This window comes from Drosophila guanche, unplaced genomic scaffold (assembly GCF_900245975.1).
Source record: "Drosophila guanche unplaced genomic scaffold, DGUA_6, whole genome shotgun sequence".
NCBI classification, from domain to species: Eukaryota; Metazoa; Arthropoda; class Insecta; order Diptera; family Drosophilidae; genus Drosophila; species Drosophila guanche.
In genome coordinates this window covers 5,019,262-5,040,805 of record NW_022995747.1, presented here as the reverse complement: position 1 = coordinate 5,040,805, position 21,544 = coordinate 5,019,262, and the positions used below count along the sequence as shown (strand labels likewise).

The 21,544-nt window shown below is 43.8% G+C and overlaps 1 protein-coding gene and 1 long non-coding RNA gene across 7 annotated transcripts; one reads left to right on the top strand and one right to left on the bottom strand.

Annotated features, from left to right (window-relative positions):
- Positions 1–570: 570 nt before the first annotated feature.
- LOC117583531 (SH3 domain-containing kinase-binding protein 1) lies at positions 571–21,128 on the top strand. 6 transcript variants are annotated; one of them, XM_034271884.1, is made up of 8 exons: positions 572–1,459; positions 11,048–11,282; positions 11,741–11,852; positions 11,981–12,287; positions 12,321–12,554; positions 13,834–13,995; positions 18,524–19,081; positions 19,142–21,128. In XM_034271884.1, exons 1-8 carry the CDS (start codon positions 1,450–1,452, stop codon positions 20,368–20,370), a joined length of 2,847 nt encoding a protein of 948 aa, XP_034127775.1. In that variant the 5' UTR covers positions 572–1,449; the 3' UTR covers positions 20,371–21,128. The 6 variants fall into 6 exon arrangements, with proteins under 6 accessions (XP_034127772.1, XP_034127775.1, XP_034127774.1 ...); XM_034271883.1 differs by having other exon boundaries at positions 12,318–12,554; XM_034271881.1 differs by having other exon boundaries at positions 571–1,459; positions 11,981–12,554.
- LOC117583536 lies at positions 2,270–2,952 on the bottom strand. The gene is made up of 3 exons (XR_004573797.1): positions 2,848–2,952; positions 2,438–2,790; positions 2,270–2,386 (listed from the first exon to the last, which is right to left on the bottom strand). It is a non-coding gene; the product is annotated as an uncharacterized LOC117583536 (long non-coding RNA).
- Positions 21,129–21,544: the final 416 nt, after the last annotated feature.

The window sequence follows — 21,544 nt, the reverse complement described above, 5'->3', positions numbered from 1 at the left end:
ATTAATATTGGACTATAGACAATATATGGCTTATATTATATATGTATTTCCCTTTCAGCCCCTTTCAGAAAAACAATAGAATTTCTTTATCGCCTTTGTTGTGAGCGCATTTTTCAAATTTTTCAATGTTATCAGTTAATATAAATGTCTCTTTTAATAATATACATACATTTACATACTGTAGAGAAAGCTCCCTTGCTTCCAGAAGGGCGATATTAATGAAAAATTCAAATACAATTTTACAAAATACAAGGTGATAAAGTATACAAACTAATAAATATAAGTATTTATAATAAGCCAAATTGAATCTTTAATCGGATTAAATTATTGTTTTTAGTGTTAAGATGCTTTGGAGGCTAGTAATATTAAATAGAACATCAAAGTCGTGGAATGGCATTTAAGACAACGGTATATTTACGGTATATTTTGAAGATGCAATGGTATATTTTGGTATATTTACGAAGCCCTGACGGTATATTTCGTCGATAATTCCGCGGTCACACTGTTGGTCCATCAAAATAAATTTTAACAACAAAAGCGGCGGAACAAAAAAAATAGTGTCCCATTTTTCTTACGAGTACGTTGATATTACAAAAATATTGTAAAAATAATATACAATATTCGAAATACAAACAATAACTAATTCATCAAACGCAATTCTCAATTTCGTTCTCGGTTTTCCAACACACAGTTTTAAACGAAGCAAACATATTCGAAGCACGCAGAGTGTATTTTTTAACGCGTATTGGACTTGCGGTTAATGCTGCGGTGCACCAGTGCAGTGCTGCTGGAAAAACTAGGTGTGAAAATGGCGAAAATCAATAACAAAGCAAAATAAATAAAGTGCACACGGAAAGTGGCTTGCAGCAGAAGAGCGGGAAGAGGCAAATTCATCGCAAAAGTGAGAGAAATCCAAGTGCGTGATGAAACGAAACGAATAGGAATAGGAATAAGAATAGTGAGTACAAAGGAGACGAAGGAGAAAAGTGCAGCGTGTGCGTGTGTGTGTGGAAAGGAAGCCGCCAACAAATTTCGGTGCAATCGCTGCAGACGACGACGCTACGTGACGCGAATTAAATGTGCCGCTCTTGCGCTTGTAATTAATTCCGTTTCTGCCGCCGCTGCGAATAGGGTCAAAATAAAACACGTAAAAAATACATCCAAATGCTGGCCGGTTTTCTTGTTTGCGGTTAAAACAGTGCGCAGTGATTCATACGGTTTCGGCGTTCGTTATTGTTGGCCAGAGCAGCAGCAGCAGAGTTACAGAGCTACAAAAACAACACTGCCGTGCATTGAACCGTCGACGGCGACGCTGACGGCAGGCCCGACTGCAACGCAACGGTTTCCTGCTGAAAACATTGTCATACGAGCAGAGCAGAGCAGACACGCAGCGACGGAAGCAGAGGAAGGAGCAGTAGTAGTAGGAGCAGCTGAGGACGCAGCAGTAAAATGGACAACAGTAAGTTTTGCCTCCTCCCTCTCTTGCTTGTTGGGAAAACTATGAAAATTCCATGAACTGCAGTTTTCGTGTGTTCTTTTACTCCTCTTCCTCATTTCGGGGTGGGTCCACAGCTCTCGTCGACTCCTTTTTGCTCCCTCGTTCGCATTTTCTTTGCTGTTGCTTTCTGATGCTGCTGCAGGGCTGACGGGCGGGTCTGTGGGCGGGGTGGCTGTTGAGGGGTGGGTGTGGTCTTCGCCAAGGACATTTACCGTCTGTTTTCGCGACTCTAATCCGCAGCGTGGCCACTCGCTCTAACGGTAGTCCATGCAATTAGTCACTTTTGATACCCTTCTCTGGTGGCGAGAATAAATGTAAGAAAGGGTATCTAAAGCCTCGACCCTCCCGCTGCTAGCCTTCATTTCTTGTTTAACGCTTTTTATTGCCAGATTTTTACAACAATACGCCAAAAAAAGGTAAAGAAAAACATAGCTTAAAAAAAGTTAAAACAAAAAAAGGAAAACCTGTTTTTTTTGGGCCGAGAAGAAAAGGTCTTTTAAATGGGAATTTTGGGGGCTTTGATGATTTCATGTAGCCAGAAACAGTCACGCCGCTCCCGCGCATCTGCGTTCCAGCAGTGGAAAAATTACCATGAGAAAATTATATTGGACTACGATCTAATTTGAGGAAATCGAATCCACTCAAACAGAGAGCACGTGTGGATCGGGCTTAGAAACAAAATCTCAAGAGAGATAAACGTAGTTTCCAATGTAAAGCTTGACCCTGAAAGATGTTTCAGTGGAAACTTCTTTAATCTTTATTCTTTGCTAAACTTTTCCTTTCATGTTGTTCCTTAAGCTTCCTCCCAATCAGACCTTTTTCTGACCCACACAGCTACTGTGCAATGAGCCGCAAAGATAATCCTCCCATCGGATAGCAGTTGAAGCACTTCCAGAGACAATATTAATAAATCTGAATGTGCGTCGGGACGGTCCCAACCTTGTTATGGCTTCTTTGTGGAGAGAATAAGGCCCCAAGATTGTTCATCTCGGGCTTTGTGTTGTGCGTTGCCTTTGTGGATGCAACCAGCTGATAATGGAGACTGATTGAATACCTCCTGCCCCTACACACTAGCCAAGCCACCGGCTGCACCCAAGCACCCGCAGTTTTTTCTTTCTTTTTACTTTTTTCTACTGATGATTTCTTTTGATGAACCATTTCCAGCGACAGACAATGGAATGGCAATGCCTCTCCATCTACCTTTTGCTCTGTATCTCTCACTCTCTGTCTCTTTCTTCCAACATTTGCATCCCGAACAAAGCTTTCTTCCGTCCGTTTAAGTGATTCATTTGCTAGACAAAAGGCGGAAAGGTAAAAAGGTGTACAAAACAAATGAAAATTATTATTACGATTATGGTTTTATATAACGCTAACGCCTCACAAAACAAAAGGCGACCAACAAAAGCAATCAATGGCCAAAAAAATAATGCGACAAATGAACACATTTGGATACCTTTTTAAATGCTTGCAACACAGAGAGGGAATTGATCAGGTCTATAAAAAGGGTATATTCCATTTCATCGTAGTCTACAATTTCTTGGATTTCTTTTTCCCATTTTCCTTAAAATTTTATCTTATCAAATTGAGTATTTCTATTTCCTTGAGACACTCCTCGTAGTCAAGTCATTCCCTCTCCTTTCTTTCATCTACGTTTCTGACAATTTAATAAATTACCATGGCACGCCTCTCTCCACACTCGCCGCCCTCCTTTCTCCACTCTTTCGCTCTTGGCGTGGGCCGTAAATCGCTGCCAATGGGTTAATGAAGAGCCTCTCGAGGGGCCACGCCCTCATCTCTGTGGCCCATTTGCCAACTCTTTTTTTTTATGTCTTATGGCTCATTCTGGCTAACAATTTCTTCATATTTCCCTCATATTCTTGGCTGAAATTATAAGGCCTGATGGATGGATGGATGTGCCTGACGTGCCGTCTGTGTGTATGAATCATTCCCCGACATTCTCTCTGAATTTGTCACAAAGAAATGACAGGAATTAAGCCTCTACTTTAATGATGGTTCGGTATGTGGTACGAGTGTCTGTTGAGGGACTTCAGGAATCTAAATTATATTCAGGGGTGGCGGGGATAGTGCAGTCCTTTAGGGAAATGGGCCACAAGAAATTATCCTAAGATAATTCGATATTGTTTGTTAGATATAAATATCTCACAGCTATGCCGCTATCACCATAATCTCTTCACATTCTAAGAAAAACTACTTTTCACATATGTTTCCTTTAAGAGAAATGTGTTTTAATTCTTATTGTGGATCAATTTGATCACTTTTTATGATCAATCAATGAATGCTTTAGGATATCAATGAAAAATTCAGTAATGAACACCGATTCAGAGTAAATTATTAAAAAGATATGCCCCTTTTTCCCAGGGTATATGTAAGTTTTTTGCAATTATTTTGTACATCTTTTATTTGCATTTTGTCGCCATCGAAGCGAACAGTAACCGAGGGAGACAGAACAACCACGATTGCTATATTGATATGCAAATAATATATATTTTTCGTGTTTTATTTTTGTTGTTGAGGGGTTAGGTAGGGGCCGCTTTGGGTGCATCCCACATTCAAAATTTGTGGTTGGGCTGTGGCCTGTGGCTCTGACTCACTCGCGAGAGTTGTAGAATTTTTATAGCGAAAATTGTGTATTTTAGTTGATTTTGTTTTGTGTTCTATGGTTTTTTTCTTTTATCTTATCAGTAGTTTGTTCTCCTTCTCATACTTGTGCCACGGCTCGGTTGTCGGTTATCAGGCAGCAGTCGTCGGTCCGACCGTCCACCAAAGGGAAGCAAATAAATAGAATAATTTCTGTATTTTTTAAGATATGAGAGAGAATTCCACTTTAAACCTCTTTCGCTCCTTCTCTGTCTCTCTTCTTCTGACACTGAAATGCCATACGAAGTCCAAATCTATGCCAAGTTTTCTGTAATGTTTGTTGATAGAAACTCTGTTGAAAGACTCCACTTCTCGGGTTCGCTTTTATTGGTTTTTATCGCCAAGAAATGCGGGTCGCGTACCCGTCTCTTCCATATTTTTGGGACTGCTTCATATTGTAGAGCATAGTCTGAAATCAATGGACTGCACTTTCGAGTGTGTAGAGCACATATCAATGGACTGATAAGCCCCCGCCGAATGGAGCCCCAAGGCCTTCCCGCCAGTCTAATGGGGGTAAAGACTCTTGAGTGGCTTCTAAGGGAAGGGCAATGATGCATGGGGAACGGGAGAGGAATGCAATTAAATTCCAAGAATTTCTGTAGCCTTAAGGCTGTATTTTGTTTGTTTGCTCAAAATTAAGTAGATATATATTTTTCAGTGAAAACGTTCAGTGATTGAATTAATAGTATGACTCAAAAGTTCCATAGATTTACCAGAAAAACATTCAAAATGATTGCATTTATCAATAGAGAGAGGTAATTGCTTTCGTTTTATGATAGATAGTTCCTTTGTCACTAAATATGATTCTAGCTAATGGATAATCATGAAGAGTAGCTACTTAATAAGTCAGAGTGCACTTATCCATCACATAGTCCCATCAGCCTCCCTTCCATTTTAATCTTTTACATCTTTCATTCAATAAAAAAGGAATAGTTTATCCATTTGCATATTTGATTGCAATGGGAAATCAATTGAAAGATGCTCTAATCAGCTAGAGCCTCGCTTGACCTTTGGCCGCAAAAGATCCCCTGTACTCTCTGAAAATTCCCCTCCCCAATCGTTTCATTTGGCTAATGTAAACTCATCATCAAATGCAATTGCTGATGGATGGATGAATGGATGGATGTATGTATGATTGGATGGGAAGGGGCCATGCGCGACTGCTCCTAAACACTTTCTATCGTAAACTCTTTGGAATTGAACATAGACGGACGGACGCCTCATCAGCGCAAATCAAGTAAACGAGGGAATAACTAAGCGGGGGAAAACCCACATAAAGATGGGAAAATGCTGTGGTGTGGGGTTTGGGGCAAGCTTTTCAATTGGAAGTTTCTGAGCATTCACTGGCCCTTCGACACGCTTCGATGGTTTTTGGCAAGGGAAATGCATTCGAAAAATGCCTCTTGTTGGCGCGGAGAGAGTGGGGCCTGCCTCACGCGTGACAATGACGACACCTTGCGGCCATGACTTAATCGAGCTCGAATGTTAATGCCCCTGAATGATATCACGCCCCGTTCCCCCCTTCCATGGAACCCTGAAACATGAATCTTATCAATTGGATTACACGTTTCGGGCCCACACAGTGATTCATCATATGGGTTTTATATGAGTGTTTTACGTCACTTCCTCTCATTCTCTTGCACTGCACTCTCTCCACTAACTTTTCTCATCTTGTGCGTATCTGCAGTTTCCTCTCTTTATCTCTATCTCTTACTCTGTTTCAATTAAATCTAATTGGAATGCATTTAATTTAGGCGACTAACACATTGTTTTAGTACGACTCTCGCACTCTTTCCTGGCACGCAATTTGTGGCCTTGAACTTGGACAATTGCCGTTTTTACTCGTACTCGAGAGGCAAGAGGCCTGTCAAGGGTTCAAGGATACAAGTGTGTGTATGTGTCCGTGTGTTCTGCGTAAAAGTGTAGAAGGCAGACTGAAGGAAGGAGGGAGACAACGAGAATGTGTACGTGATTTTGTAACGCTTCAATGGCAAATATTTTGTTCTTGTTTGTTTACGAATTGCTTTCAAAAGTGATGTGGCTAAGCTCCTTAGGGAGGGTTGGTAGAGGAAATCTAAAACTGCAGCTGCTTTTGAGGGCTATTTCGGAGTTGCAGATTAATTGAATTTCTTCTTCCTTTTAGCAATACTCTACGATTTCCTTAGTCGAGGATAGCTGCCTTAGATGGCCATCTTCCTTAGGAGAAATAGCTTAATACCCTTTTATTCACTTGTTTTCAACTTTTTTATCGATATTTAACAATAGATGTCTGGGGTTTATCGTTTTTAGGAGTGTGTTAACTTTATATAATCGTTCTCTCATAAATATCAGTCATACCCAACTCCTATTTCTATCCATTCTTAGCACTTTGTGGCTGCGTAAACACAAGCTAAATCTTGTTAATTCCTATTTGCACTTATTTTCCACTTCGCAGCCAGACAGAGACAAGCAGACAGAAAGTTCATCTCGCCCACTCCCACTGCCACCCTTCTTCGAGTAATGCTCTTTTTCGCACTCCTTTTTCTACTCTTGTCCTACTCTTGTGTGCACACTCCTTCCTGTTTTCCTTGCACTCTTCTGCTTTTCTATTCCTCTTCTCCTCCACTAGAACCATTGCATATTCAAAAGTCAAAACGCACGCAAAGGCAATTTACCGTTTACGGTTCATGGCCTCCCTCTACGCCTCATACCGTTGACACCCCTACCAAAAGGCAACCAAACAACAGTAAAAACAACACCAGCCACGGAGCCATAAAAATAAAAACGAAGAAACGAAATAAAACTAAAGAGTGGAATGTCGAAGCTTTTGATACCCTTTCGCAGATATGCATACATATGTACCTACGTATGGCTCTGGTCTTTGCTGCTGTGCAAACTACGCTGAACAAAAGTTATACTTTCTCTCTCGCACGGAAGGGTATGCCTGAAGACAAACCAAGCAAAACCACAAAAACAAATCCAAAGACAGCCGAAAAGCGACGGTTAAACCAATTAGCATGTTCTTGTTTGTTTTTTCGTAGCAAAAGGGGAGTGGTCGTAAAGGGCCGAATGTGGGGTTTCAGTAGCGGATTGCTGGTGTAGGGGGAAAGAGCATCTTTCAACATAGAGAGTGTGTCCCACTCACACCTACACCTCACAAAGGTGTTTGCTCCATACGGAACTTTGGCCGCAGCGCCCACCAGCGTCGTCGTCGTTTTTCTCTGATGCAGCTGCTTTACCGGTTACCGCTTAACCGATTCACCCTTTGTGTTTCCCCCTCACTCACTCTCTCTCTTTCTGTTTAATGTGTAATCTACCTGCTGCATCTGGTGGAACTTTGGCAGGGGAGTAAATGAGAGAGGGAGAGCAGCTGGGTAGGAAGAGATCGACAGTGTTGTGGAGAGGAGACCGCCAACTGAAAATTGCTACATTTTTATTACACTCGAAATTGTAGGGTATGAGGTGCGTAAAATGGAATATATCAGGCATTGGGATATGGGAGAGGTTTGATTGCACTTCTATGGAATTATTTTCTACAGTGTATAGAAAATAAATTCTGATAATTACTGCACCTACCGTTTTAGGATAGGGTACTCCCTGGGTCGACCCTCCACTCCCTTTGTATCCCTCGCTTACATCTTAACCTGTTTTTGCGCCATATATTCGTATTTTTTTAACAATTCAGCAACCAATTTGCATATCTTTATGGCGGCAGCTGATGTGCTATTTGACATTGACGGGGAAGCTGCCTTCATAACATAAACCTATACGATACGATTCCATCTCCATGCCATGCCATGCGATGAGATGCAGTCATTACAAGGCCATGGCACAGCCGGAGCTACCATGCCACCCGCTGCATAGATGAAATTTACCACGCCCCTCTGTGACATTGGCGGCCGTGTCATGCGATTTTCTCAAATTTTTGACACATTTACACATTTTGTTTTCCCATTTCTTGCCTCTCGATGATGGGGTTTTCACATGCCGCCGCCGGCTTTTCACCAAGCATTTCACCATTTCCCAGCTTTTTCCAGACGCGGCTCATTTCAATGTTGCCGCCACTGCTGGTGGTGGTGTTGCATGCCACCCATTCTAGGCCCTCCTTCTCGCTCGCGCTTCGTGGTCTCTGGTCGGTTATTATTTTATTATTCAAGCGTACGGTGCCCCCCCTCCCATTGCTCCATTCATACGGTCCGATCCGTCCATCTGTCTATACGGTACATAAGCAAAAAAGAAGCAAAAACAAAAGAGAAAAATGGTAAAAATGGGGGGTAAAATAACCATAAAAAGAGGCGAAATTAAAGAAAGAAAGAAAAGAGTTTGAAAACAAAAACCGCATTAAAGGTTCATTTGGTGGCTGTCTGTCGTCGCTTTGTTTGCCTTTTGCTGTCGCGTAGGTTAAACAGTAACTGGAAATACGGTCATATGAGAAGATTGGAAACACTGGATACGAGGTAGGGCTGAAAGGGCTTGGCCTAGATACAAATTGGCAGTCGCTGGAGATGGGAGCGTGACGCAAAATAACGATAGGGGGAATTTAAACAAACAAGGATAAAATAGCACTAGAAGCTCTATGTGAAGCTCTTTGTGGGGCTCAAAATATGTTCCAATAATCAAATTAATTGAGTTCAAGTTTATCCACTTGTCATTGAACTTGTTGTGCGTTTTTATCTTTAACTTAATTGGTTAATTATTCAGAATACATTATTTGTACAGCTGTTGTCAAACTGAATGTTCCCCCTCATCTTATTGGAAGCACCAAAAACCTTCTACAACTTCATAAAACTGAATTGCCAAAGGAATCTTCTACCCTCTCTTCATATCATTACCATCTCTAGGTTCTATCTTAATCACGAATCCAGTCCATACCTAGTGGGTTTTTCCAGTCTCTTAATGACGACTTTGATGTTTGTGCGTCCGCTTGTGCCTCTCTTTCTCTCTCTTCCTCTCTGCCACTGTTGCTGTTGCCTCCATTTCTCTGTTGCAACAGTGCTCGCACTTTTGCCACTTCAATGCCGGATCGGACGGATCTGCGTGGCGGGAACTGGAACTGGAAAATAAAGTGAAATTATTATGATTCAGTATTTGATTGGCAGCCACTTGAATGCTGCTGCTGCCTCCCTTCCTCTCTCTGCCACATTCGGAGGCGACACTAAAAGAAATGTCGAGAGCTGCTTGATGTCGAAACGAGCGTGTAAAATGGAAAGCATTTCGAGTCGCTCTTTAATGCCATTAAGCGCTTGTCGGACACACACAACGTCGCACAGCCCCATTAAATGTTGGCTAACACTCCTCGACCTCTTCTCGGCCACACAGTGACAGTTTTTCCCATTCATCCACATATCATGCACATTCATTGCGCGGAGAATCATGGAAGAATACTCGTAGAATTCCCTCATACTATTGACCCATTTACTCGTGGAGTGTTTGAGGATTGCTCTCTGAAATTAAACATCATCACGTACTCGAAGTATTTATTATTTTCCTTCATTCTTTATAGACCGTTTCTTCAGTCTCGTCCCTCTGTTGACTAAGCCAATAAGCGTTTCCAATGTTTTCAACGTTTGTCGTCGTTTGGGTGGTAGCTGCCACATAATAATTACTCTTAGAGGGAGGAGTGTTCATATCGGGGTTCCATAAATAAAAGCCAGAATGAGGGATTTCCGATCGCAGAATTGCCAAAAACAGCTTATCTCACATTTCACAGTGTGGCATACGGCATACATATATCCAAAAGATGCAAATACAGACATAAATACAGAGAGAACTGAGTCAATCGTGCGGTTGCGGGGGCAGCAACCTCCTCCAAAGCCAAATAAGTTGAACAATGGCTTTCGGTTAGAAAGAGGGGAACACTGAGGGGGGGAGCATACACATATAGTTTATAATGTTTGCTTTTATTGTTCCACACTTATGAAAATGTCAGTCATGGTCGTCGGGTTGCTTTCAATACTCATGATGTCTACGGAGTATGCGTCATGACATATTGGATTTTGGATCTGGCTTTGGGGCTGTGACTTTGGCTTTTGAATATTTGTTTGGGCTGTTTGGGATGCGGATGTGGATGTATGGTGTGAGAAGTGTGTTTTTCATCCCATCCATGGGATTATTGTAAAGATTAATGTAGTGGGGAAAATTGGAAAACTTTGTAATGGAAACAAACATATTTGCGGCTGTGTTTACATTTAAATTTAGTGGATTAAAAAGCTATACAATGAAATCATTTTAGGATGATTAGTAATACTAATACAATTATTTTAAAGTGTTTATTAAAGTTAAATAAATGAAATAATTGATATTCCAAAGCTTTACGGCTGCAAGAATGGACTCATTTTCTCGATTATTGATTCAGTCAAGATATATTTTAAATAAGAGCTCTATACAGCTCTCTTGCCACCCCATAAATCCCAGCTTATCCAAAGATTTATGCACTTTTATGGTGTGTGAGTGAGTTATTAACACAAGACAAGTGTAAGTGCCGGGCAGCACGCATTAACACAATTGTGCACTAGATTGTTTGATTGATGGATAGGAGGAATGGATGTGTGTTTCGGGGGGACCATCCATGATGGTTATACGATCCATGATTTTTCAGAAATTGTTATTCCCCATACAAGGCGACGCGTCATGTAACTCTTACTTTTTGTGCCACAGAAGAAGCACAAAAACAAAGACAAATGTCACGTTTTAGAGAGGCTATGGATGGGAAGCATTGTGGAGCAGTGGGTTAAATGTTGCGCAATCCGAGACGATTGCGCAAATATTTGCTCATGTTATGTGTCATGCGCCATCCATCCAGCCAATAATTGGGTAACACTCCCACAACAGCATGCTCATCCTTGAGTCCTTTCTCGTATTTCGAGACCAAACCTCATCCTTGAACTCATCCCTTTCGTTTTCTTTTTGCAGTTCGAGCAGTCGTCGAGTACGAGTATGCGGCCAAGGAGCAGGACGAGCTGGATCTCCACAAAGGTGCCATCATCCATCACATTCAGCAGATGCCCGGCGGCTGGTGGATGGGCACACTCAAGGCCACCGGCAAGACGGGCATGTTTCCGGATAATTTTGTCCGTGTCCTCGACACCAATGGCAGCACCAATGGCAACGGCGAGCATGTCGACGATGGCACAGCCGTGCAGTTGAGGTGGGTTTATGGGTGTACCCCATACTGTGGGGTAGATCTATGAAATTGTAAGAACTATAGAAAGGTCGAGATTAAGTTAATTTAGCTATTTCCAGGTCAAAATAGGCCTAGAAAACAAAGAATAATATTAAGAATTTATCACCGAAATTCTGAAATTCCCCTCCTATAAAACTTGGATTCAGAGCAATGATGTCCCAATGACATTGTATCTATAAACATCTTTAAAACTGTACTTCAGAAGGCGCTGAGAAAATCAAAAAAACTTTATCAATAACGCACCAATAACTTTGAAAAATTTTAGTTTAAGAACAAGGTATTTTGTAGTCTATAAGTTTCCCATCTTAAGCGCCCCCCCAATAAGTATGACGCAATTTGGTTCAATTGTTGACCAACAAAAATAAATTTACATTCTCTTTCGCTTTCTCTCTCTTCCTCGCTCTCTGTTTGCGCTCTCTCAGGGACAAATCAGAGACATCGAATCGGCGCGTTAAAGTCGTCTACAGCTACACACAAGTCAACGACGACGAACTGACGCTGACGATGGGTGATGTCATTGAATTCCTAGGGGAGGTACGTACCACAACCACGCTCTAGCGGCTAGGGAGGGGTTGCCAGTTGCCACCCCCCGCGCTAAACCTCTTGGCCAATAAAAATTGAAATTTCTCTCCATTCTATTCTCTCTGTTTTCTCTCATTTAGGTCGAGGAAGGCTGGTGGCGCGGACGTTTGCGCAGCAAAGTCGGTGTCTTCCCATCGAACTTTGTGAGACTTATCGAACCATCGCCCATACTGGCCTCCAAGCGTCCGCCGACGATTGGTGCCACGGTTACCACTTCATCGCTGACTGCCAAGGCGGCAAATGTGGCAGAAACGACAGCAGCAGCAGCCGCAGCCGGTGCAGCCCCAACAACGAAGCAAACGACCAAGAGCAGAGGAACTGCCTCGAGTGCAGCAGCACCTGTCACAGTTCCAGCTCCCGTTGCAGCCCCAATCATAGTCCCACCCCCAGCAGCAGCAGCAGCAGCAGCAGCAGCAGCAGCAGCAGCAGCAGCCCCCGTTGTACCAGAACCTGCACCCATGCTGCCGCCAAAGCCTTCGCGGCTATGCCGCGTGGAGTTTCCCTATGCACCGATGAACGAGGATGAGCTGGAGCTCAAAGTGGACGATATCATTACGGTCATAAGCATGGAGCTGCCGGACAAGGGCTGGTGGAAGGGCGAGATCCATGGCAAGGTCGGAGTCTTTCCGGATAACTTTGTCAAGATGTTGGAAGGTGAGTTTCGCTCTGCAGATTTTCACTCTTTCCATCGCTCATCAGCCATTGCCTTTCGCTACGTTTTGATTTCGGTCTGTCAACTGTTGTCAACGCGTCTTCATCTCCCTCCTCCTCATTACTGCATCTGCACTGCAGCCCGCTCTGTCCGTCCCCCCTCCTGTATCTTTTAATTGGAGGCAATTTTCCCGACGCATTGGCCGTAAAATCCCCCATACGCTACGATCGACGTCGTTAGGCCTCGAAATTGATGTCGTGACGTAGCCATCATCATTGTGCCTGGATAAAAGTCAATAAACGTTTGTTTGGTAATTGAATTAATTAAGAGAAAAGCCTCCTCAGACACAAACACACACAGAGCCTGCCTCACTCTCGGTTACAGATGGAACCCCATTCCCCCTGCCCCCGTCTCAAAGATCGTAAATATTTATCGCTTGTGCAAAATTTTCAAACTGCTTTTGATGGCTCATCCACTTACGCATTGGAATTGATTAAGATTTTGTTGCTTAAATGTAATATTTTTATCTGCGGCTTAATTGGCTGTAAGATGAAGGGGAAGACATATTTTGAGTGTCTGAAGAAACGTCATTAGTCTTTGGAATTCCATTACACAAAGTATTAGATATAGAATATGATATGATAAATATCTGTGGAAAAGCTTCCGCCTAGTGAAGATAGATTAAAGACACATAGCTTAACAACTGCCACAAGTGCGAAGCCACATAGATCTCGGATAGTACCCTTGAATCCACAAAAGTATCTATTTCCCGTCCACCCTTTCTGCTGGCACATCATCACACACACACGTCACTTTCATGACAAATCACAGTACATTACCACCGACAATCGATTGCAGCATATGAAAATCCTTGAATCTTTGAGTTTTCCCATCTCTTTTATCCATTTTCCAATTTGTTTTTCCTCTAATCCAAATTAAAACAGTTTTTGGTATGAGTTTTTATGACTTGCTTTTCGTTTGAAGACTTTTTTATTGGACATTTGTTTAGTTTTCTCTCTTTCTCTCTATTTCTCTCTACCTATCTCTATTTATCTATTGTATCTCCACAAACACACATTTTGTATATTATGACTTCAATGTCGTTGGTCTTTCTTCGTGTAATTTTTCCTCAACACTTTTCTTTTTCCTATTCTTCTTCTCCTTAACTTAAACTTTTTCAACGATTTTTCCCACAAATTTTGAACCACACGAAACACTAAACTTAAATGTGCAACACTACTCTCAAATGTGCAACACTGAACTGTGAACTGTGCGACACAGCAGCTCCTTCCATGCCACCGCCTCCGCCGCCGCGTCCCCGTGCCCGACCCCGAGCTGGCACTGGAGCTGGAGCCTACTCAGACCGTGCCCCACCACGGACGCAGCGCGGCGGCTCTTTCGAGTTCTTGGGCGCGCGTATGGCCAGCTTTATCACCACAATTTGTATGTAAACGAGTTTTTCCAGTAGGCAGTCGTTGCCAGAGTTGCCGCGCACCCCACCCGTCCCACACCACTCCACTCCACTTCACCTCTCTACCGAGTTGTGTGCAGAGTTTTCCTTTTTTTTCTATCTGTAGTTGTATCTTTTCTTTCGTTTATACTTACTTTTCGGCCACTTTTCATTTTTTCCTTTCTCTCCGGCTTGGTGCTGCTGCTGCTGGTGCTTTGCCTCCTTGATTCGTTTTTCATATGAAATGGAAAATTGCTTGACTCTGCCTCTGTCGCCCCGATTGCCCCACCCTCCAATGCCTTTGTTTTAGCGACCGCTTTTGCTTTGCTCATAATTTCTATGATTTATATTTTGCTTATGCGGCTTATACTCTTTCTTTGTGAGGGTATTTTATGCTGTTCAGGAAGCTATGAGATAAGACTGTTCGCTTATTTGTTGATTACAGAGAGGGTATTTTGACTTGCATCAACCCGTAGGCTTTACATCGTGCGTTTATTTATTTGCTTTTCCCATTGCTTTGGGGCAGAGGCAGAGCGAACTGGGCGTGCCTCCCCACACAGTGGGGAGTCTGGAAAGGCGCCTGGGGCAAATCGCTTTGTTTACGATCATTTTTCTTTTCAATTTGCGTTTTGGATTTTCGTCCAAAGTTTTGTTTGTTTTTGTGTGACATTTGCATGGAAAACGAGTTTCGGCTTGCCTTTTTGTTTGTGCGAAACTTTTCCCTGAAACTTGTGGCTTGGCTTGAAAAAATGTTGAGATATTATATTTAATTAATAGATATGATTAGTACTGCATACTTTGCGGTTGTTCGCGGAATCTCAAGTTTTTGCTTTAAAATTGTATGCTTGTCATTTCAGTTTTTGCTTTGCCTTTTGATTTTCTGTTTGTCAACGTCGCAGTTTTATTTAGTATTTCCACCTCCGTCGCGACGTGACCAACGCCACCTTCGACACTTGAGAGCGGGGATTGGGATAGCTTGGGTTGAGATCCGAAGCATTTATACACTTGAATCACTCATGCACGCACACTAACATTCATGATAAAGCCGATTAAGCACTGCCACAGGCAAATGTGTTTGATGCTCATTGAGAAAAAATAAACTCATGGTGTGTGTGCACGGAGATGCTTGCTCTTATCTCCGTTTCCAAACATCTGATTCAAATAATTATACCCTCTGCTAGGGTATACTCATAAACAACAGTTGTTGTAACTGGTTTTTGTGTGCTGCTCACTTTTGCCTGCTGTTTCTGTTTCTGTGCTTTTGTCTTGCTCTTTGACTTTGCCTGCTCTCTCTCCACACTCACATTATCTCTCTTAGCTAATAATCAACGCGATCATCATTATGTTTATCTTCGCCCATCATGATCATCATCGCTGAGGCGGCGTCGGCAGAAACATTAGCGGCGATTATCAGTGGGAAGCCACAACAACACAAGCGCGCGCTTCACTTGTTCTCTCTATTGTTTGCTGCTTCTCTCTCCCAATCTCTGATTGTCTGACTGCCTTTCGAAGGTATATTTTGATGGCAGGTAGAGCAGTCTCTGTCGAATGTAGGCCGCTCTCTCGGTCTGGCTTACCTTCTAATTGAATATACATACCTTCTGTCTTGCCCCCCTCTCTGGGCCAGGGCCAAGCAAGCAGGCCCCCCCCCCCCCCCCCCCCCTGTTTCCTGCTCCCATTTTCCTTCCCCCCCCCGCCCAGACCGACCCTGTCTGGTGCGGCCCGTTTTCCGTCATCCGCGGTGCCCAACCTCCGNTCAACATTTTTGTGTTTTGTTGTTTTATTTTGTACCTTTGGCAGCGTTTTTGTTTACCTTTTTGCTTTAGTCGTTTCGATTTTCTTGACCATTTACGTTATTGAAATATTTTGTGGTGCGGCTATACATACGTTTGTTTTCTTCCACCTTTTGTTTCTTTCTGATTTCCATTCTTATTCTCTCTCCGGCTTGCGCTTCTGTAGGTTTTGTTTTTGGTGCGTGCTTGTGCTACTGTTACCGTTCTTTCGGCTTTCTTTCTGTGTCTCTGCCTCTCTGCATGTCTCTGTCTGTGCAATTGCAATTGTGGGTGCTATTTTTTGCCACATGGCAAAACGAGCTGAGTGTCGGCAGAGAATCAGAAGAAGCAAAAGAGCAGAGGCAGCATCGGCAGAACAAGCGCTTAACTTCCCACTCAATGCTGATATTACACCACACGCTTTACACCGACACCTTTTGCCCTTCGAAAAATATTAATATTCACACTATTGGAATTTATTTGTAAACGTAATTTCTATCGGTTTTGGGCATGAATATGTAAGCTTTCGAATGGGACGTGTTCTTCAAGTATTTTACTGCATTTTACGTTGGTGAAGTTAAACATTCCTTGCGTTATTTTCGTTGTAAAACGTGCCGTGCCGTGTAACGAAAGAAAAGAAAAAGAATAAAGAAGAAACAGTTTTGGCGCTCTGTCCAAATTACAGATTTTGTGTCTGCCTCAAGTGTAAATTAATGATTATAATTTGCTGCGCTGCTCGCTCAACGTAAATGATTCGGCGTCGCAGTCGCTGTCAGCGTTACAGTCAACGTCAGCTTCGTCATAATTAACCAAAAGCTGCCAAACGCAAGTTCGTTGCTTAAGTCGTTCGATTGTGTGCGTGAGCGTGTGTGCCAAGGTGTTGTTAGTGTGTTTTGTGTGGGGGACAATCGCTGGCAGAAAATCCAACAGTATTAGCAGAAAAATGCATCAAGGTTTCTTATGTTTGAATACCCTTTTCCGTACAATGTTTGAGGTTTCTTAGAGCTACTCTTCTGTTACCCCAAGACATGGATGCTTTGGGTAATTAATAAAAATATACCCTTCCAAGAGAAGCAAATGTTTTTATCCGATCGCCCATTAAAGACTCCCTTGCTGTGTAACAAACGTCTCAAAGATATGTAATACCCTCTGGAAAGGCACACACATAATAATAACAATAATGACAATCCGCCAAAGGCACCCAACGCTCAATTACTCAATACTTAAAAATATCAAATTCGCGCTGCTTTTGTTAATGTCAAACTTTATTTCGTTTCGCTTTTTTGCGCCATTTTCTGTCCGTTTGACTGCCTCTCTGTCTGTCATTGTGGCAGCGAGCAGTGAAAGTCGTCGCATTTCAAATGAAAATTTGTGATTTGTTATGAGTGCCAGTGCCACCATGAAAAAGAGTTTAAGCCATGACAATGCCAATTCTTTGGTTTGGAATGGAATACTCCATCTGATCGCTGGGGTACTTTAGTTCAAGAAAGAACGATGGGAGGTGTGCGAATTTGGCTCATCTTTGGGCTTGAATCAAGTTTTGGCTGGGGGGGATGATCCATAGATGACATAAGCAGCAGAACAAGTTGGGATATAATTAGAGATGATTGCTTCAGTGGATGCTGAGTAAATCGGTGTCTAGATTATGCGTGATGTAAACAAGTATGTAAGCAATGTTTGGAGCAAGATCTGTACACAGTGCACATTATAAGTATGGGTAGAATTGTTGGATTTCACTGGAAACCCTGGGATTATTTATAGAATCTAGAAAGTTGATTGTGAGTCTCTCTTTCTCTCGGCAAAAGTATGAAAGCTTTAGCATATTCAAAACTATTTGCATTAAGATCTTGTAGAACCCTCTAGACTACTCTTATTTTCCCTGTTAAAAGTATTAATGTTAATTGAATGGATAAGTACTCTTTCAATAAACACATTTACCATCATATATCTGCACCTGTTTTGGCTCTTCTTGTCACCTCGAACTCCATGACATCATTCTATATCTTCATCTTCATCAGTAGCTTAGTGTTGCAATTTATTTTATAATGAAAGGGAAAACTCTGTTAGAGTATTCCCCGATTCGTTGCTTGGGTTTCCAACTGATTTTATTTCCTGTTTTGTTATTGCCATTTCTATGGGACTGACCTTTACACATTTTCTGTTGTTACCCAATACCCAATAAGTGTTTTTTGTTGGCTTTGGCAACGCTTTTTGTGTCGTCTGTTGGGCCAAGCCATTTATTGGCATTTATTCGTGCCCGTTGGCCGTACACTTTGGATACCCTAGCAGAGAGGGAGGGCATATTGGCACATTCGTAGAATCCATCGATCTGCCAGGGTATCCAACGATTCGTTGCCCCCGAAGCCCTTCTTCTTTTCTTGTTTGATTTCGTTTTATGTAGTTTATTTTGTGGCGCTCCTACGCCTGCGCTGTGTAGCTGTGTGTTTTTGCTGTATTTCTGTATTTCCGAGAGCGTTTCCACATTAATTTTATTGACATTTGGCAACAAGTTGGGGCCGAGATGGCTCTAATGGAAACCAGTTTGCTGCCAGCTGTTCTGCCACTGAAAAGACGGATGAGTTAGTCATGGCCCATGGTTGGGTCGCGACTGGCGCATCTTGATTTTGGAATGAGATTTGATCGTAGAGTTGAATGATTTGCATGGGAACTGGCGCTTGGCCAACAAGTGCCGACAGAGCAGAAATTTCAATCGCCGCATTAATGCCTCCGTTTGCTTGCCCTTTTCCAGTTGCTCCCATTAACGAGCCAGCCACGACACAGCAACAGCAACAGCAACAGACACTGCCGCAGCAGCAGCAGCAATCCCAGAAGAAGATCAGCAACAGCATTGCCAACGCCACCAGCCACATGACCACAACGAATTCGAGCAACTCCAGCAGCAGCACCACGACGGTGAGCAGCAGCCAGCAGCGGGAACAGGTGCGGGAGCAGACCACCAACTCGACCACATCGAAGGTGTACATCAAGAAGACGGGCAGCAGCTCACAGAGTAGCAGCTCCTCGGGCCGCAAGGAGAGCTTCGGGTCGCGCGACTCCCTCAACGACATACTCAGCGAGACGGGGCTGCCCAGCGGCAATGTGGCCGCCCAGCGCAAGTCCCTGGAGACCAAGAACCTGGACCTGACCAAGCAGCCGGGCCAGCAGAAGAGCGCAGCCACAACGGCGGCACTCAGCAAGAGCATGGAGAGCCTCGATGAGAAGGTCAAGTCGCCGCCACCGCCAGTGTTGAGCAAGAAGCCCAGTGTGCCACTTAAGAAGACGCCCACAGGTGGAGTGCCCGTGACAGGTGAGTTAAGCCCTTGCTCTATAAAGGAACCCATTCTAACCTCTCTGTTTCCTTTAATAGGCAACATCTTGGGCGGCAAAAAGAAGAGCAACCCAGAGGGAAAACTGACCAGCGCGGTGTCCCACGATCTGGCTGATGGTCTGGCAGCCAGCAAATTGATTGCCGGACATCTGCCCGAGCAGGGAGTCGCTGGCAATCTGGTGATCCGTCGAGCGGCCACCATAGCCGGAGAGGATGTGGAATTCGACCTCGTGGAGCGTGCCTCCATGCTGCCCGATATGAGGGCAGGGCGCGTGAAAGCGCCAAAGCGGAGACCACCTTCGGCAGCCATCAATGTGCTGGGGGAGAGCAACAACAATTCGGTGTACGTGAACGGCAGCGGGATGGCCGGCACAGGCGGCAGTGCCAGTGAGCTGAGCGAGGATGGCGGCAGGCACGCGGCCTCCTCCGACGACAATTCCACGGGCGAGGAGCAGCTGGCCAAACCGAAGCCACGCGAATGGGAGAAGAAGAAAGCACCCTGGATGGAGGAGCTGAAGGCGTCCCAGGTAACCCGCAAGAAGACCTCCCCGAGCGTCGAACCCCGCGGTGCCTCAGTGGCCGAGCGGACCTCCAAGCTGTTTGCCGCCGAGCAGGTGGCAGCCACCGCTAGTGTGGTCTCCAGCAGTGCCACAAGTAGCAGCAGCAACGGCAGTCAGCAGAGCAGCAGCACCACAACGAAAGTGCAGTCTTCGGCGGTGACGTCGTCCAGCATACTGCAGCAGTCGATGATCGTGGAGAGCAGCAGCCGGAAAGAGTCATCGGCGATCACCAGCAGCAGCATCAGCTCTGTGGCCACCAGCACCGATGCAGCCATGTCTCGCAGCCTTTCGGCGGCCAAGGCGGCGGCCAGCGATGAGGAGACTCGAGCGCCACGCCCCAACAGTCTCTCCATACGGAATCGAAGCGTCTCGCCGCTGGTCAAGACCTCCAATGCCACGCAGGTGCAGTCGCAGACGCAGGAGGAAAAGACAGCCACCAGCAGCAGCAGCAGCAGCACTGTTCAGCAGATCAACGCGAGTCCAGCCCCCGCCCAGCAGCTCAGAACTCACCAAGAGTCAGCGTCAGCTTCAGCGACGGCGCCACGCGTGGCACAGCTCGAGCAGCGGGTGGACAAGCTGGAGGCCATGGTGCAGACACAGCAGCGGACTATCGAGGAGTTGGTGCGGTCGCTGCGAGAGGAGACGGACCGCGTGAAGCTACTAAGGAGCGAGCTGGACAAATACGCCCAGTGCGTGACGCAAGTTTGAGCCTGTGTTTGAGCCGAACGTTAATTGTTGTGTTAGCTGCTCGTTTTAGCCCCCGCCCAAGCCCCCACAGACCCCGTATGAGATTTCAGTAGTTAAAATCGCATTTTAGCTAGCTTTAATCGTATGATTTTTGTATCTATCTATCTGTCGTGCTGTCGGCTAGACGTTTTAGAACCTCTACATTCCAAGTGCGTAGAACGTAGTAGAACGAACCCAAGACAATCCCAAATATCGTATAAAAACTCTTGTACTCTGTACTTATACCATGGTCCCATGGAAATGCCACAGAAAAATGTCACCATCCACCATCCTGTAAGCGCCCCACACACTCTTCCATCGATCCAAGCCATTTTGTGTTGATTTGTGCATGCGAAGATACCGATACCATATCCCATGTATATCTGATAATTTCGATAAGTATTTTTTATATACAATACATTCGTAATCCCAGAGGAACGAAAGGAGAAGGAGAAGCCGAAAGGTGCTGGTGCTGGTGGGCACTGTGTGATTTCTTTTATCTGGAGCTGCTTTCAATTGCAATTTGTTTTGTTTATACGATTTATGATTATTTTATGATGTATTAAAGTTATGAGTAAACCCACTGTACTATAAACTATACTAAAAAAGAAAACTAGAGCGAGAGGAGGTGAGATGGTAGTGATCGCAGACAGGAGCGCATATATCTAAGTGGAGATGATGCCTACAACTTAAGCAATACCAATAAATAATGCAAATAAATATTATACATGTTTTCTGAATGTTCTGTTCTTATAATTTATAATAGCTTCCCCCCGTTATAGATGTCATGTTAGAGAATCCACATATCTATCTTACTTATATCTAACTCTGTGTCTCTCTCTCCCTGTAATTTTTCTTAGCAAGCAATCGCGTCGCGGGAAGTTCGACAATTGGATGTTCTAGTTGATCGGAAGAGCAGCGGCAGCAGCTAGACTATATGTTTTCCTTTTTTTTGTGATAAGCCTATCCACTCTCTGAGTATACCATTCAGCAATCTTTAGTATAAACAAATCAATATCTTGGTATCGAGCCAATCCCCCCGATCACCCATTTGTTAGCAAATATATGTATGTCGCATTTTGTATCGCTTCTACTGTAAATATTAATGTACATTGAATATGGCTTATAAAATAAACATTTAATTAGTAATTTTACT

Excerpts from the sequence above, each read along its gene's own strand:
- LOC117583531 (XM_034271881.1), top strand. Across the intron at positions 12,555-13,833 it reads CTTTGTCAAGATGTTGGAAG|CAGCTCCTTCCATGCCACCG; the intron begins GTGAGTTTCGCT and ends TGTGCGACACAG. Across the intron at positions 13,996-18,523 it reads CAGCTTTATCACCACAATTT|TTGCTCCCATTAACGAGCCA; the intron begins GTATGTAAACGA and ends GCCCTTTTCCAG.